General features: G+C 47.4%; 1 protein-coding gene across 1 annotated transcript in view; it reads left to right on the top strand.

The window, feature by feature from the left end:
- The first annotated feature begins 1,555 nt into the window (after positions 1–1,555).
- The window catches only part of LOC144822413 (lysosomal alpha-glucosidase-like), a 993,087-nt gene continuing 979,588 nt past the window's right edge, over positions 1,556–15,054 (top strand). The window contains exon 1 of the mRNA XM_078679897.1: positions 1,556–1,704. Coding sequence (XP_078536023.1) covers positions 1,659–1,704 — 46 coding nt within the window. The 5' untranslated portion in view covers positions 1,556–1,658. The remainder of the gene's footprint in view (positions 1,705–15,054) is intronic.

Here is a 15,054-nt window from a genome sequence, read left to right as displayed (position 1 = left end):
TACTCTCCGCACCTGGACTGTACTCTCAGGCTAGGGCCGTACTCTTCGGCTCAAGTCGTAATCTTCGGCTGGGACCTGAAAAAGTGTAATCAATGGGCCGGATTGCATTTTTGCAAAAGGGAACATTAGGAACGTGGAATAAATGGTAGAGGAGGTCATGAAAATCAATTTGGGCAGGAAAATGTGTGTGGACGGACACTACATAATGTCGGAGAAAGGTTTTCTCCTTTGCATCATGGTACATACAGTGCACAATTTGCTCACCCTTAGTGTTGACTGTAGTGGTGACACTACAGTCAACACTGAGGGGAGAGCAAATTGTACCATGATACAAAGGAGCAAACTTTTCTGGCTTATGATGTAGTGTCTGGCCATACCCTTTTCCCTGCCCAAACAGTTTTTCATGACCTCCACTACCATTTATCACACATTCCTAATGTTCCTTTTTCTAAAAATTGCAATCCGGCCCATTGATTGCACTTTATCCGGCCCCAGCCTGAGATTACAGCTCGAGCCAGAGAGTACGGCCTAGCTGGAGAGTACGGTCTGGGTGCGGAGAGTGCGGTCTGGGTGCGGAGAGTGCGGTCTGGGTGCGGAGAGTACGGTCTGGGTGTGGAGAGTGCGGTCTGGGTGCCGAGAGTACGGTCCGGGTGCCGAGAGTACGGTCCGGGTGTGGAAATTCCGGCCCGAGTACTGACATAAAGTTAGGAGTTGTGAGTGCATTCTGTGAATATCAAAAATCGTAAGTGCCTTCTGTGAATACCAAAAGTAGTAAATTTAGGATTTTGTCTCAGCTTAGTTCTGTGAATCGGCCCCTCTGAGTTTGATTCCATGGTACTTTTCTTATTTGGAGAAACTCAACAAAATATTTAACAAATAAAAATCATGCTATTTTATATCTTCATCCTAGGCCAAATGTATTGAAAGGTGTTGGATTCTGGATGGTTGACAAAATTATTAAGTTAATCACTTGCAGCTGACATCTGGGTGTAGCTCACAAGTAGGGCTCCCAGCAAAGCCGTTCATCTACCCGAGGTTGATATTTGGTACCATTACATTGGGTTAAGGTGACACTTGTTATTTAACTGCGTCAAGACACCGGAAATCTGTTTTGAAACCAACATTTAAAAAACTGGTTTTGTCTCACTAAGAGATGTGCAAAAATGGCAAACAGGTTTAAACTACGACATTGTGAAACGGGAGGAAAAGATTTACCCTGAAGGAATCACCTTACGAATAAAGGAGGAAGGGTGTGAATTGAGGACATTTCATTAATTAATTCAGTTCTAAAACGTAAAAGTTAAAACTATTGATGAAGTTGGTGCTTTATCAGCGTTTAACATATAAAAATGATATTTGAGTAATGAAAACGGTATCATTTGCACACATTTCATGATCCTTTGGAGCGTATCTAAACGAAAACGACCCCACCTCGAGTGCCCGGCCTTGCTTATCGGTCCTTTCCGTCGGACACATGAGAGTTGGAAAGCGTCCGGCAGAGACAGACATTACCTTATCGCTGCTAGGACCGGACACTAGCATGCGTCTGCGCCTGTTTCTGTCCCGGGAATGTTTGCCATTTCACAATATGCGGGTCAGCCAGAGGTTGTTTAGCTGAACATAAAAGTGCAGGATTTAGTCCAGGTACTTGCTCAATCATGAATCGAGTGCGGGTGCTACGTCTTTTTACTGCTGCTCTTGCAGGTAGGTTTGCTGCAATCTTTATTTAATTTAGAAACATTCACATTTTCAATCTCTCCATAAAGTTCTGCACTCAGAAGGCGTTTACAGTCAGTGCTTAGTTTGAGTGGTGGTTACCGATGATGCCAACGAACACTCGTTTTTGGGAAACAGAACTTATTTTTTTATTTCTGTAATTTTTTATCATCAATCTTTGACCCAGAGCGAGGAAGGGCGAATGAAGGATTACGAGCGAGGAAGGGAGAAAGGACGGTTGAGAAACAACGTGGAAGAGCGAAATGACAAAGCCAGATAATTTAGGGCGATGGTTAGAAGAGGCATTGGGTGAACTCAAAACTAGTCAGCCTCGGATTTTGGCAAACCCTATTAGGCTGCAGGTTTCTGAGAAAAACTTTGGGCTGTGGCACGTGTTCTTTTACAAACTTTAGCACTGCGTCTAGCCTGTAATATTTGATACCACAAGAATAGGTTCACCACAATCCGCAGAGAGTCACTGCCACCGCACAGCTCCCTACTGCCTTCCCTAGAACAGCTGGTGAGGTCTCAGTCAAGGTTCATTGAGCATGAGACAGCGAACACTTAAAAACTGAAACAAAACAGAGAGTTCTAGGAAGATGTTGGGAAGATTGGCACAGCTCGTGCTTGAAATGTCTATGTTTTTGTAAATCGGCCTCCATATGGCCTGCCAGCAAAATTGGGCTAGTACTTAACCATGGAAAAGCAAGGGATATAGTTTTCTAACTATAGCAATTTTATTGAGTGCTGCATAAAATCTTTCATTCGGATAGGGAAGCAAATGCATGACACATTCAAGATAATGTCACGCACTTGCACCCATAGGATACCAAACCATTTGTTATTTCACTGTATGAACATTTCTCTTGGAGAAAAAAACCCAAAAAACATAGCCCCCCCTCCGTTTCTTCCCCCTTAAAAGGTCCTCGTCCAAGCCCACATGTTTGATCTAGGTAGACTTTATTTAGGGTACCAGAAAATCCATATTGCTTGTCCATGACAGTTTTATTTTGGCATTAATATTACGAACTGTTTAGGCCACTTTGGTAAAGTTCACATTGCAGCCTCGATGCTTCGTCTTCTAGGCTCAAAAAAGTTCCAGCATCTTCATCACAAATGACAGTAATGGGCTCCATGGTTTGTCAAAGTCAGTATTAGTACTATCCTGGCCTCTTACACATTTTTCCATTGCCATACTTGTCCAGAGACGTTGGGAGGTCTTTTCGCGGTTGTCTTTGCACCCCCATGCAGTTCCAAACCAGTGTTTTATTGCATTTAGACTGGTAATGTGCGTCACATATCCTTATCCCTATGTGTTACCATATAACGTCCTCTGATATCGAATAGCCCGAAATAGTTCACAGGTTTTAGAAGACCTCTCTGTAGAAGGCTTCTATTTTAGAACAATTCCACCATAAATGGAGCATATCTCCCACCTCCCCACAAACCCTCCAACACGTAGGACTAGTTGAGGGGTGTAATTTGTGCAACTTGGCAGTATTGAGGTACCAGTCCAAAGGTAATTTGTGTGAGCCCATTTATCTAATATGCTATGTGTGTTTTTGTTGAATTGTCTGCAACCATACGTCCATTGTACATCTGCAATATCCTTGGCAGTAAAAGTGCCCCAATTCGATCTGCATGGGTTGGAGGGATTCTAGAGATGATTCTGTGAGGAGTTCATATAGTGCAGAGATGACCCCCCTCCTTTGTTTGCGTGGAGCACACATTTCTCCATTGATGTAAATTCTATATCTCTAGCCTCTTTATCAAGGTGTTGCATAACCCAGTGCCCCAGTTGTGGTTAATGTGGTCTCTTCTCCTCGTGTAGCAGTCATTAAATCATTTAAAAATCCCCTTACAAAACATATCTCAAATCATATGACAATCCTCCTGTTGGAAAACGAGGCTGTAAGGCCTGCACAAATAACATGACATATTTGACCTTCACTGGGAACCAAACACCCTAGGGAAGCGCCTGATCTCAGAGGGTAGCGTTGCAGAGCAGTCTGAGGCTTACTCAAGGGAGGTGGTGTGGTCTAGTAATCGCCATTTGCAGGTGCGCAAAAATAACACTCAATAATTGATTGTCCAGTCTGTACTTTGCTTTATAAAAGTAAGAGTACATTTATTAAACACACACACTACTCAATACTATGCACCAATTTACAAATATACATAAGCTGTTAGAATTACTTTGTGACATTGCATAACATCTCCACCCCTCCCGCAGGGGGGTGGGGTCTAGTACCACCACTCCCATGTATGCACATCATCTTGCCCCCAATGCAATTAGTTGGACATAACCTGGAGCGAGGGCCCTGCCCACTGGCACCATCCCATTGGCGCCCCCCCCCCCTCATTACCTCAATGAGCATTAACAGAGGTACACCTGCCTTGGTGACACATGACCCTGACTGAGCATCTCCTACTGACCATACAGTAGGCACCTCTACATCTTAAGGGCTAACAGTCTGGGGTCTTCACCTAAGCGCAGCAAGAATACTTGTTTACGCACACTTTAGAATGACAGTACTCAGCACATTTGGATATCATTAAAAATACATTGCAATTACAGCCCCTAAAGGGATCACAGATGATCACAAGATTAAGTTGTAAATACCGTCAAACACCTTAGCAAGAGTATCTAGCCACTTAAATCCACTTTGCTTATGACATCACCTTACACCAATACTTCACATTGAACATAAGTCCCCCTAAAATAAATAACCATTACTAAATGCATTTCAGTGCAATTACACTCTTCACCTCCAGAGTATGTCCTTCTCCAGACATCCCTAACTCAGTCATTCACTCCTTGATGCACTAGTCGATCCTCCTCCAGCTGTAGAACAGAATTTCCAGCCAAAGAGGACATGAACTGGTGATTGAGCCCTTGAGGGGTTATCCTTTTTAAGTCCCCATGACACTTAGGGGGGGACTTTTCCTCTTTGGGCTGGGGGAGGCTGCGTTGCTCCTGCAGCTCCGCCTGCCCCTCCATCAACAAATGAGGGTGACCCCCCTCCTCTGGGGGCCACCAGTATCCAAGACAGCAAAGTTCCTAATGCCTTGCAAGGCATTCTGGGGCGCTCCATGCAGATTTCCCTGCATATTAAATGAGCAGCTCTCCAGCTGAGCCGGGAAGAGCCGCGATGTGTGCCCCACGCTGCTTCGGACGTTGGTGGGAGAGTCCGGCCCCACCCGGGCCCTCAGGTGAGTCATTTTCTTGGGCCAGGCCCCGACTGGGCCTCTGGCACCTCTCTCACTCCTCTTGGGGGGGCCCGGTCCCCTCCGGGACCCCCGCATGCCCACACGTTGGAGGACAGCCAGGGGAGCCCACCCCCGGCTGCCCCTGGCGGGCTCCCCGACCAGCCAGCACCCTCGTGTGCTGCCGCGGGAGCCGGCAACTTAGTTCTGGTTTGCCCGCTTCGGCGGGCAGACGCGCGAGGCCTCTCTGGACCGCGGGGGAGTGCAGCTGCACTCCCCCGGCCTTCTCCTTCGTATCAGGGCTGGGGGATGGGGTTCCGGGCCCCCGGACATCTTTTGGGGAGTGCGGGGCACTCCCCCACCTCCACCTCACTTCGGGGTCCGGGGATGGGTCCCAGGCCCCCTCCATGACTTTGGGGCCCGGGGATGGGGTCCCAGGCCCCCTCCATGACTTCGGGGCCTGGGGATGGGGTCCCAGGCCCCCGGACATCTTCGGGGGGGTGCAACGGCACTCCCCCGCATCCCGCCCTGCTGGCATGAAGCGCGACGGCTCTCCCCGGCTTTGCTTCCTCCTGGGGCAGCCCCTCAGGACCTGACCCACCTCTGGGGCATCTCTAAGACCGGCGGCGGAGCCCCACGCGCTTCGTCGTCGGTCTTCTTAGGGGTCAAAGGTTGCCTACCTTTTGGGGGCCTTATCCCAGCCCCTGGGGGTCCGATCTGCCCAATTTTGGCGTCTTCTTTCTCCTGGTGGCGTCCCCAAGCCACTGGGAGCACTCTCCTTTGTCCTCCGGGTCTCCAAGAGCGTTCATTCTAAAGGGAGCGGTCTTCACTGGTTCCCTGCGCCTCTCTTCTTCCTGCGCAGAGGCCTCTCCTTCTGCCCACCGGTCCTGGGCTCTCCTTCTGGTGCTGTTAGGGGTCTGGGAGGCAGTCAGGGGTGTCCTCCTTCCAACTGCCCATTGCACCAGGCTCCAGCACCTTTCGCCTCAGCAGACCACACCCCAGAGAGAGCTTCTCTTCCTGTGCAAGTACTTTTTAAAAGTTGATTAGGGGGCTGGCAGGAAGTCTCTGTGTGTCCTAACAACCAGCGACACATCACTTCCCTGCCCCTGCTCCCTCCTTCTTGTCCAGCCTCTGGATTGGTTCAAACATAGCGTTGTCCAGTGTCTCTGGCCACATAGCCTCGGAAACTCAACTCCTTCCCCCATCCCGCCTTCCCTCCTTGGTGCAGCCTGGTACCTGACCCCCAGCGACAGCAGTTGATGGATTGGCTTGTAGCTCCACCTATCTTTTCTCCTTGGAGGGAAGATCTTCGCTCTGGGAAGAAAGGTCATTAATCTAACCTGCCAGGGCCAGACCCCAGCCAGGGACTCAGAGTAATATGACATTTCTGGACGACCCAAAAGCAGTACAAATATGACTTTGGACTCTGCAGAATACTCATTTTCACTTCCGCTACACTGGACTTTAGTGTGTGTCTGGAATCTGTAGGCCTTGTGGAAGTCATTTTAGCCATGGGCCCCACATCCCCATAGGGGAATAATGAAGTGAAAACACAGTAAAACACACTGACTTTCCCTGGCATGTTCCTTCCCAGGGTATAAAGCCTATTCCATGTCACCACCCAATTCTGCAAAAGTCCTGCCACACCATTCACTCTGTAGCTGCTCAAGGGCTGCGCACGCTAGGAATCTCCCCAGCGCAGCTCCTACACGTGTGCACACACATGTACACCCGTGTCTGCATGTAACCAGCACACTGTCCCATACTCCAGCTGCTGCGCAGCGGCCTAGTCAAGCCAGGGGTACACCAGTAAAATCTCTGTGCAGTCTCCTTCATTATGAGTTCACTGTGGGTGAGTCCCAGATTATGAGGCTCCCCCACAGTAAAAGCTCAACAATTAGGTGCTCAAAAAGTGAAAAATCCGGCGGGCCATAGTGTCAGAACCACCTTCTAACACTTCCCATCACCATACGTCAAAGGGTCCTGAAGGAGAACAGGCTTAAAGATGGATTAAAATGTGTCACAGTGCTGAGGGATGGATACGTGGTTAGGTGTAGACATCTATTTCTAATGTCCCAGGTTGAGAGGTAGTGGCCAACCTTGAGTGAAGGCTTTTATTTACAGGTCTGTCTCATGCAAATTCCCACACCGAGTGCCATAACGATGGACCTGCCACTGCTCCAAATGTTCCCACATTTTATCCATCTCGTATACACTCCAATCTGCCAACACTTCAAGCTCTACCACCCAATAATAAGTGAGCATATCTGGGAGTTCCCACCCCTCTCTTGGCCTGCACAATGTCTTGCATAAAACCGTCAAGCCCCCTGCCTCCAGATATATTTCAATGTTATGCTTTTTTATTGGGGAGGAGAAAGTGACAGGGATTTTTATGGTGAGGGCTTGGAACATGTAAAGTAGCCTAGGTAAAATGTTCATTTTTATAACACTAATCCAACCCAGCCACGACACTACTAGATTCATTGATTGTTTGGGGTCTATTCTAATCTCTGCAATAAGGAGCAATATATTGACTTTATATAAATATGTGACATTTAGTGTGATTTTAAACCCTAAGTACGTGATATGTTTGGAGGTCCATCTAAAATTGCAGCCTTCTTTGATCACATCTATCTCTGCTTGTGGAAGCGTTAAATTCAATATTTCTGATTTCTTGGCATTGATATTGAATCCCGACATCCTCTTGAATTTCTCTAATTGAGATTGTAGTCTGGAAAGAGATTGAGTCAGCTCCGTCAGGGTCAGCAGGACATCTTTCACAAAAAGCATAGTCTTATGTTCTTCCCAACCAAAGTGTAAGATTTGCATCCCAATTTCTCTTCTTATAATAGCTGCTTAAGGTTGAGTGCTGAAGGGTGAAAAGGAGGGGGAGAGAGGACACCCTTGACGAATGCTCCTTAAAGCTTCATCAGCTTAGACAGCCCTTCATTGAGCATTATGTTAGACCTGGGGGCTTGATAACCAAAGAGATTAGCACCATGAACTGCAGACCAAAACACTCTCTACTAAGTACCTGCATCAGGAAGCCCCAGTCTATTCAGTTGACAGCTATTGCTGTACCTAGTGTGACTACAATTGCTGTAATTTACCTCTTTTGTGCTTTCTCGACCAGGGGAACAACCCTCCTGATGTTGTTGTGGGTTTCACAGTGCTTTATAAATCCCAATGGGTCCATGTTAAAAATGGGGGTCTCTAGTTGGCAGTGGCTTGCAACCTGTCCAAGTAGGGACTCTTATTCCAATCAGGGTAAGGGGATTAAACAGATAAGATAACCTCTGCTGCCCCCATTGGTAGTTTGGCAAGAGCAGCCAGGCTTAACTTAGAGGCAATCTGTAAAGAATTTGTATAAAATACAGACATTAACACAGTATAAACACTACAAATGGAAACCACACCAGTTTAGAAAAATAACCAATATTTATCTAAATAATACAAGACCAAAACGACAACAATCAAACATTACACAAATCAAGATATCACTTTTAAAATGTTCAAAATAGTTCAGTCCATAAGAAATTATGGAGGAGTCTCTATTATCACAAAGTACCTGAGATGCATCATAATCAAAGACAAAAACAGGTGCAGCGGGTGAGGTGCCGGAAAAGCAATGCGATCAAGCAATCAATCAATCAATCAAGGTTTGTATAGCATGACTACTCACCCATGAGGATCTCAAAGCGCTGAGAGGGGCAAGGGGGCTGTTGATTCATCTGGGGCTCAGTCAAAGAGCCAGGTCTTGAGATCCTTCCTGATTAGGGTCAGCGATGGGGCTTGCCTGAGGTGGAGAGGCAAGGTGTTCCAGTGATTGACGTCAAGATAGGAGAAGGATCTTCCTCCGGTCCTGGTCTTATGTTTCTGTGTAACGATGGCCAGGGCCTGTTGGGTGGATCGGAAGTGTCTGGTGGGTGTGTACGTGGAATAGGAGGAGGTAGTTCAGATGTGCTGGTCCTGCATCATGGAGGTCTTTGTAGGCATCTGTGAGAAGCTTGAAAGTGACTCTTTTGTTGACTCGGAGCCAGTGTACTTCTTGCAGGTGTTTGGTGATGTGGCTGCAGCGGATGATGTTGAGGACCAGGCTGGCTGCAGCATTTCGAACATTCTGTAGTTTCCTGAGGAGTTTCTGGGTGAGACTGGCATAGAGTGCGTTGCTGTAGTAGAGTCTGCTGCTGATGAGTGCGTGGGTGCATCAGTTCCTTACTCACAGGGTATGTGATGTGTTGATTCCTTACTGCCAGGGGAGTTGATATGTCGGTTCCTTATTGCAGCGGGGTGGAGGAAGCTTTGTGTGAGGACAGGCACAGCCCTATTCAGGTGTCAGTGACAACTTCTCCCACCACTCTAGCTCAGGAAGGCCCATCAGCCTGGTGATGGGCCCTCAGGATGTGCAGGGTATACCTCAGCTACCTTTTTGAGACTATCTCGAGTGTATGCACAAAAAGCCTAACTGTCACCCTCCGTCAGACGTGTATTCCACAGGCAGGCAGAGGCACAGAATGGTAAAGCAAAAACATACCCACTTTCTAAAAGAGGCATTTCCAAACATGCAATTTAAAAACTAACTTCACTAGTTCAAGGACCCGTAACTCCAAATCCCTAACCCTTCCCATTTGGAAGTTACACCTGTAAGAAGTTAGAAGGTAGCTCCAATGAGAACCTATACGAGAGATAGTTCCTGTAATAGTGGAAAAGGAAATTAGCAGTATTTCACTATCAGGACATGTAAAACACACCAGTACATGTCCTAACTTTCAAATACACTACACACTGCACAGGGGACTAAAATTGTGCCAACAAGAGGGGTACCAAATAGGTTGTAAAAGGGAAGGTTTGGGACTGGAAAGTGGGTGCACTTGCCAGGTCAGCAGGGCACTCATAGAAACTACAGTGGCAGGCCTGAGACATGTTTGCAGGGCACATTTAGTGCTGCAGGCCCACTAGTAGCATTTGAATTACAGGCCCTGGGCTCACACAGTGCACTTTACTAGGGTCTTACCAGTAAATCTAATATGCCAATCATGGATAACCAATAATAATCACAATTTAGACAGAGAGCATATTCACTTTAGCATTGATTAGCAGTGGTAAAGTGCCCAGAGTCCTAAAGACAAGACCAACAGGATAAACCAAATAGGAGGAAGAAGGGAAAAGGTTTTGGGATGACCCTGCAAAAGAAACCAGGTCCAATACAAACTCCTTCCAGCCTAAAGCCAGGGTAGACTAATCAATACCTTAATGGACTTCCCTGCTTAGGGCGATAGAACATGGACCCTGACCCGCAACAGCAGGGGCACGTTCCAGTTCTACGCCTCTCTGAACCCAGTTGGATCCCTCTGTCCATACTCTCAGGACCCACTAAGCTAACCCAAGGGGGAATCCTTCTTCTCACATGTGCTCATGGATGTATCCCAGTAGGCCGACAGTACCTCGGATATATGTATGGAAGTGGATTAGTCCTGGTCTCGGTTTCTATGAGGACTTAGAATAATTTCAAGGTAAAGAGTGGCAAGGCAACTGACAGTTTCCGATGAGGAGGCATCATCTTTGAGGAGTCACTGGACAACGTCACAGTGAAGATTTCCTTGTTCAGACTTTGTCACTTTTTTTGAAATCAAAAATCTCCAAATGGATGAAGCTACAGACTGTCATTGATCAGGGCTCAAAAAAGCTTGATATCTCTTCCGAAACGAGCAGCTGAACAAGATTTGCTGCAGTGAAGAAGAATATATAGTAGAAGCATATATAGTAGAAGCTACTGTGAAGTCAGGTAGATTGGCAAGCAGTTATGTCCTGGTCTTCTGTCGGTTCTCAGACAACTTTGAGGTAGAAACGTTTTTAAGCTCCAAGTTTCAGATTTTGACTGAAGGGTCTCCTTTAGCACTACTTCCAAGGTGGAATCACTTGGGAGGGTCAGGACTCACTCCAGGCAGAGGCTAGGTGCAGGGGCCAGGTCTCTGGAGCTTGTTATGTCCCTATAGCTTACACAGGATGCCAGCCAACTAGCTCATGGAGTCACTCTGGTAGTCCTGGGATGAAGCTGTAAGGCAGGCATGAATCATCAGGGTAGAGTACAATACATACTTCAAGTAGCAGGGCAGTCTTTTGAGGTACAAAGCAGGTCTCAAGCAGTAGGGCAGTCCTCTGAAGTACAAGCAGTCCTTCTGGGGTCCTCTGTAGGTCCAGGAGTGAACAGAAGAGTTGGTCAGGAGGTTCAATATTAATATCGGTTACCATCCTTTGAAGTGGGGGAAACTTCTAGACTACCCCCACGTGTGGTTCTGGAAATTATCTCCCTTCCCCTATCCATGCTCCAAGTGGTCATAGCCCCTCTTTGTTTCACTGTCTGGGAGGGATATACAAGGCCCAACTCCTAACTACTCACAGTCATTTGAGCCAGGATACAGGCTGCCGGCGCCAAACGATTAGCAGGATAAGATGCAAACTTTGGAATTTTCAGAATTGTGACTTAAAGTTCGACTTTACTATTAAAGAGGATTTTAAATTATAATTCTTTTAAATTAAGACATTTCTATATGTTCCCAATCAACAATTAGCACTTATCCATACTATTATTATAAAGAGAGAGCCCAAACCTTTGAGGCGGGTAATCTCAGTAACCACAGCACCAATCGCAACACCCAATACAGCGTTGGAAAGGGCAGTTGCAGCAGAAGGACATAGGCTATACAGACGGCCACCATATATATATATATTTTGCAGAGTTTTATATAGCGCAAACTTGACCCGAACTGAATCAAGTATCAGATCGCTTTATATAGCACCAGTTACGTTACATGAGCACACACATTCATTTTTGTTAGGCACGGGGAGTTTAAGTGATTTGCCCAGAATCACTGGATGTTTGGCGTCGTTACCAAGACTCGAACCCAGATCCTCAGGTCTGAGGTCGAGCGCCTTAGCCGTTAGGCCAACTCCTCTATACATTTAAAAGGTAAAAGAACCGTGCCAGCAAAGTAGTCCATTGTGGGCTTGTCTGTGTTGTGCTGTGGGCGTGGGCTGGGTGCGCGACTAACGCTGGGGGCGTGTGGTACGGCCATCACATCGTGGGCTGTGGGCATGTGCTGGGGGCTTGACAAACACTGGCGGCGTGACAAACGCTGGCGGCGTGACAAACGCTGGGGGCGTGTGTCCGCCCTTCATGCCATGTGAGTCATACATACAAGCGCCAATTGCGTTGCTGCGCAGCATCAAGGGGCACGCTGGTGGCGTGACACGCTGGGGGCATGAGAAACGCTGGGGGCGTGTGTCTGGCCTTCATGCCATGTGAACGCAATTGCGCCGCATCAAGGGGCAAGCTGGGGGCGTGAGAAACGCTGGGGGTGTGTGCTACGTTCCGCCCTTCATGCCATGTGGGTCGTGCATTAATCAGAAGATCGTCTGCTGTGGCCGTGTGCTGGGGGCGTGACAAACACGTTCACCTGGAGGCCTGGTAAGTAACGTTACTGCAGCCTCTCCTGCGCCCTGTTACTGAACTCTCTCATTCAACGAAATTACACCCTCCTGCTACCATCAATCAGGGCTCTAGCCGGGCTCAGGCGGCGGATCAGTACACTAATTACACACGCTTGATAACATCAACCAGGGCTGCAGCTGGGCCTCAAGTGGGGGAACACGCGCCTGCTAACATCAAAAAGGCCTGCATCTGGGCCTCAAGCGGGGGAACACGCAATTGAGCGTGTCTGCGGGGACAATTACTGCAGCCTCTCCTACTCGCTGTCACTCAACTCTCTCATTAAACGGATTTACCCGCGGCTGATAACTCTCTCATTCAACGACATTACACGCGCCTGCTAACATCAACCAGGGCTGTAGCTGGGCTCAGGCGGCGGATCACTACACCAATTACATTCGCCTGCTAACATCAACCAGGGCTGCAGCTGGGCCTTCTCCGTCCCTATTCTATTGAAACAAAAAATGTTATCTACCGCGAGATTTTAAAATTAATTGCCCTTGCCAAATACACACATTACATACATTCTATTTCATACCCAGACAACGCCGGGACGGGCTGCTAGTTAAGTATAATAAGGTAACCCAATGTTATCATACAATAGCGGTTGTTGGACCAGGTCCTCTCTGCATGATCACCCCCAAACCATTTGCCCTCCATTTTTTGTGTGGATTCATTTTTGTTGCCTTTACGACTCGGTGCTCTTTATCACAGCTAGCTCGTGGTAAAGTGCTTCTGCTCTCTCCCCAGTACATGATAAAATTAGCTTGAGGTATTTAATTTACTTGCAAGTCCCTTGTCGAGTTGTATACCACATACCCAGGGCCTGTAAATTAAATCCTACTAGTGGGCCTGTAGCACTTATTGTATTACCCACTTATGTAGAAATCTAAAACGTGTCCCAGGCCTTCCATTGCAGCCTGAATGCAGTGTTACACTGACATGTCGACCTAGCCGTTATAACCCTCTTGCCAAGACTTAAACTCTCCTCGTATGACATATAACTCACCCCTAAGGTAGTCCATAGGTAGCCCATAGGAAATTGTACTGTGTAATTAAAAGGTTGGACATGTACTTTTAAGTTTTACAAGTCCTGGTAGTGAAAAACTCCTATAATAATTTTTCACTTCTGTGAGGCATACCCCTCTCTAAGATTGAAGATTTCGTTTTACATTTAATACGCTGTAATTTCCAAATGGGAACTGGTGGCTATGCCACATTACCCTCTTAAATGGTAAAGTCTGATTTTTTATTATAACATTGAAAATGCCACTTTTAGAAAGTTGGCACTTTCCTGCCTTTAGTCCTTTTTTGCCTGTAGCCTGTCTTGAGTCAAATAACTGGGTGTAGCTGGCAGTTGAACTTTGTGAATTCCTCCAAGACAGTCACACAAATGAGGGATTATGTGTTCCTGAAGGGGCCATATGCTGACAGGATTGGGGGTGTAGCTGAGCTCGGCAATAGTTACAACTGAATAGCCTATGCTCTGCGTTTACACAAAGGGCCTAACGACCCTGCATTGTCACTTCAGCTTGGAGCTATAGCAGGGGAGGCAGGGAAATCCATGCACTTCAAAGTTACTTTCTATAAGCTTCTCCCACCTTCCAGAATTAGGGTACAGGGTCTGAAAGAAAGACCCTCAGTCATCCACTCTTCAGTACACTTCAGGACATGTGAATACTCTGCCAAGAGGAAGAATTGCTGTGCTGTTCTAAGGACTGCCACTCTGCTGGACTGCTGCTCTAACTGCTGCTCTAACCAGGGCCGGACTGGCTACCGGGCAGTTGTGTGTGCTGCCGAGCAGGGGGATGATTTCTCCGTGGTATGGGCGTATTTCGTTGATGGGGACCTGCGTGCGCTTTGAGAAAAAAAAAGAAAAACGAATTTCGTTTTGCACCCACAGGTCCCCATCAACGAAAGCATCCCCCTGCTCGGCAGCACACACAACTGCCCGGTAGCCAGTCAGGCCCTGGCTCTAACTGAACTGCTGCCCTGTTTTGCTGAATTGCCGCCTGCTGCCTTCTTGCCTAGTGAAAAGGAACACAACCTGCAACTTCATCTTGAACCCAGGACCCCAGAGTGATGCAAAGGGCTAGTCTGCTGGCCTCCTGATCTGAGCCTCAGGGACATAGAGGGCTCCCTAAAATCCCAGCTGCTGAGAGTTCCTGACCCCCAAGTGGTGCCTCTCAGGTCCTAGACCCTTGGTGTGACTCACAGGCTCTTTAAAGCAAGCTTTGAGGCCCTTCGCGACTGCCGACAACCTGTCTCTTTGCCCAGCAAGCATCGATCAGCGGCGGAGGACCGTCAACCCGAAACACACGACCTACCATTTATATACAATGTACCCTGCCCTATGGACTGTTTAGGGCATACTTTAGGGGTGATTTGTATGTACTCAAAATCAAGGTTAGGCCTGACAAAAGGTCAGTTTTGACAGGTTGAATTGGTAGTTTAAAATTGCACAGAGGCTGCAGTGGCAGGCCTGAGACATGTTTTATAGGCCTACTTAAGTGGTTGACACAATAAGTGCTGCAGGCTGACTAGTAGCATTTAATTTACAGGCCCTGGGTATATGTAGTAACACTTTAATAGGGACTTAGGTGTAAATTACATGTGCCTATTGACTGTAAGCCACTTTTACC

The sequence above is a fragment of the Lissotriton helveticus genome, chromosome 1_1 (genome assembly GCF_964261635.1).
Source record: "Lissotriton helveticus chromosome 1_1, aLisHel1.1, whole genome shotgun sequence".
Lineage (NCBI taxonomy): Eukaryota > Metazoa > Chordata > Amphibia > Caudata > Salamandridae > Lissotriton > Lissotriton helveticus.
This window is presented reverse-complemented; position numbering and strand designations above follow the sequence as displayed.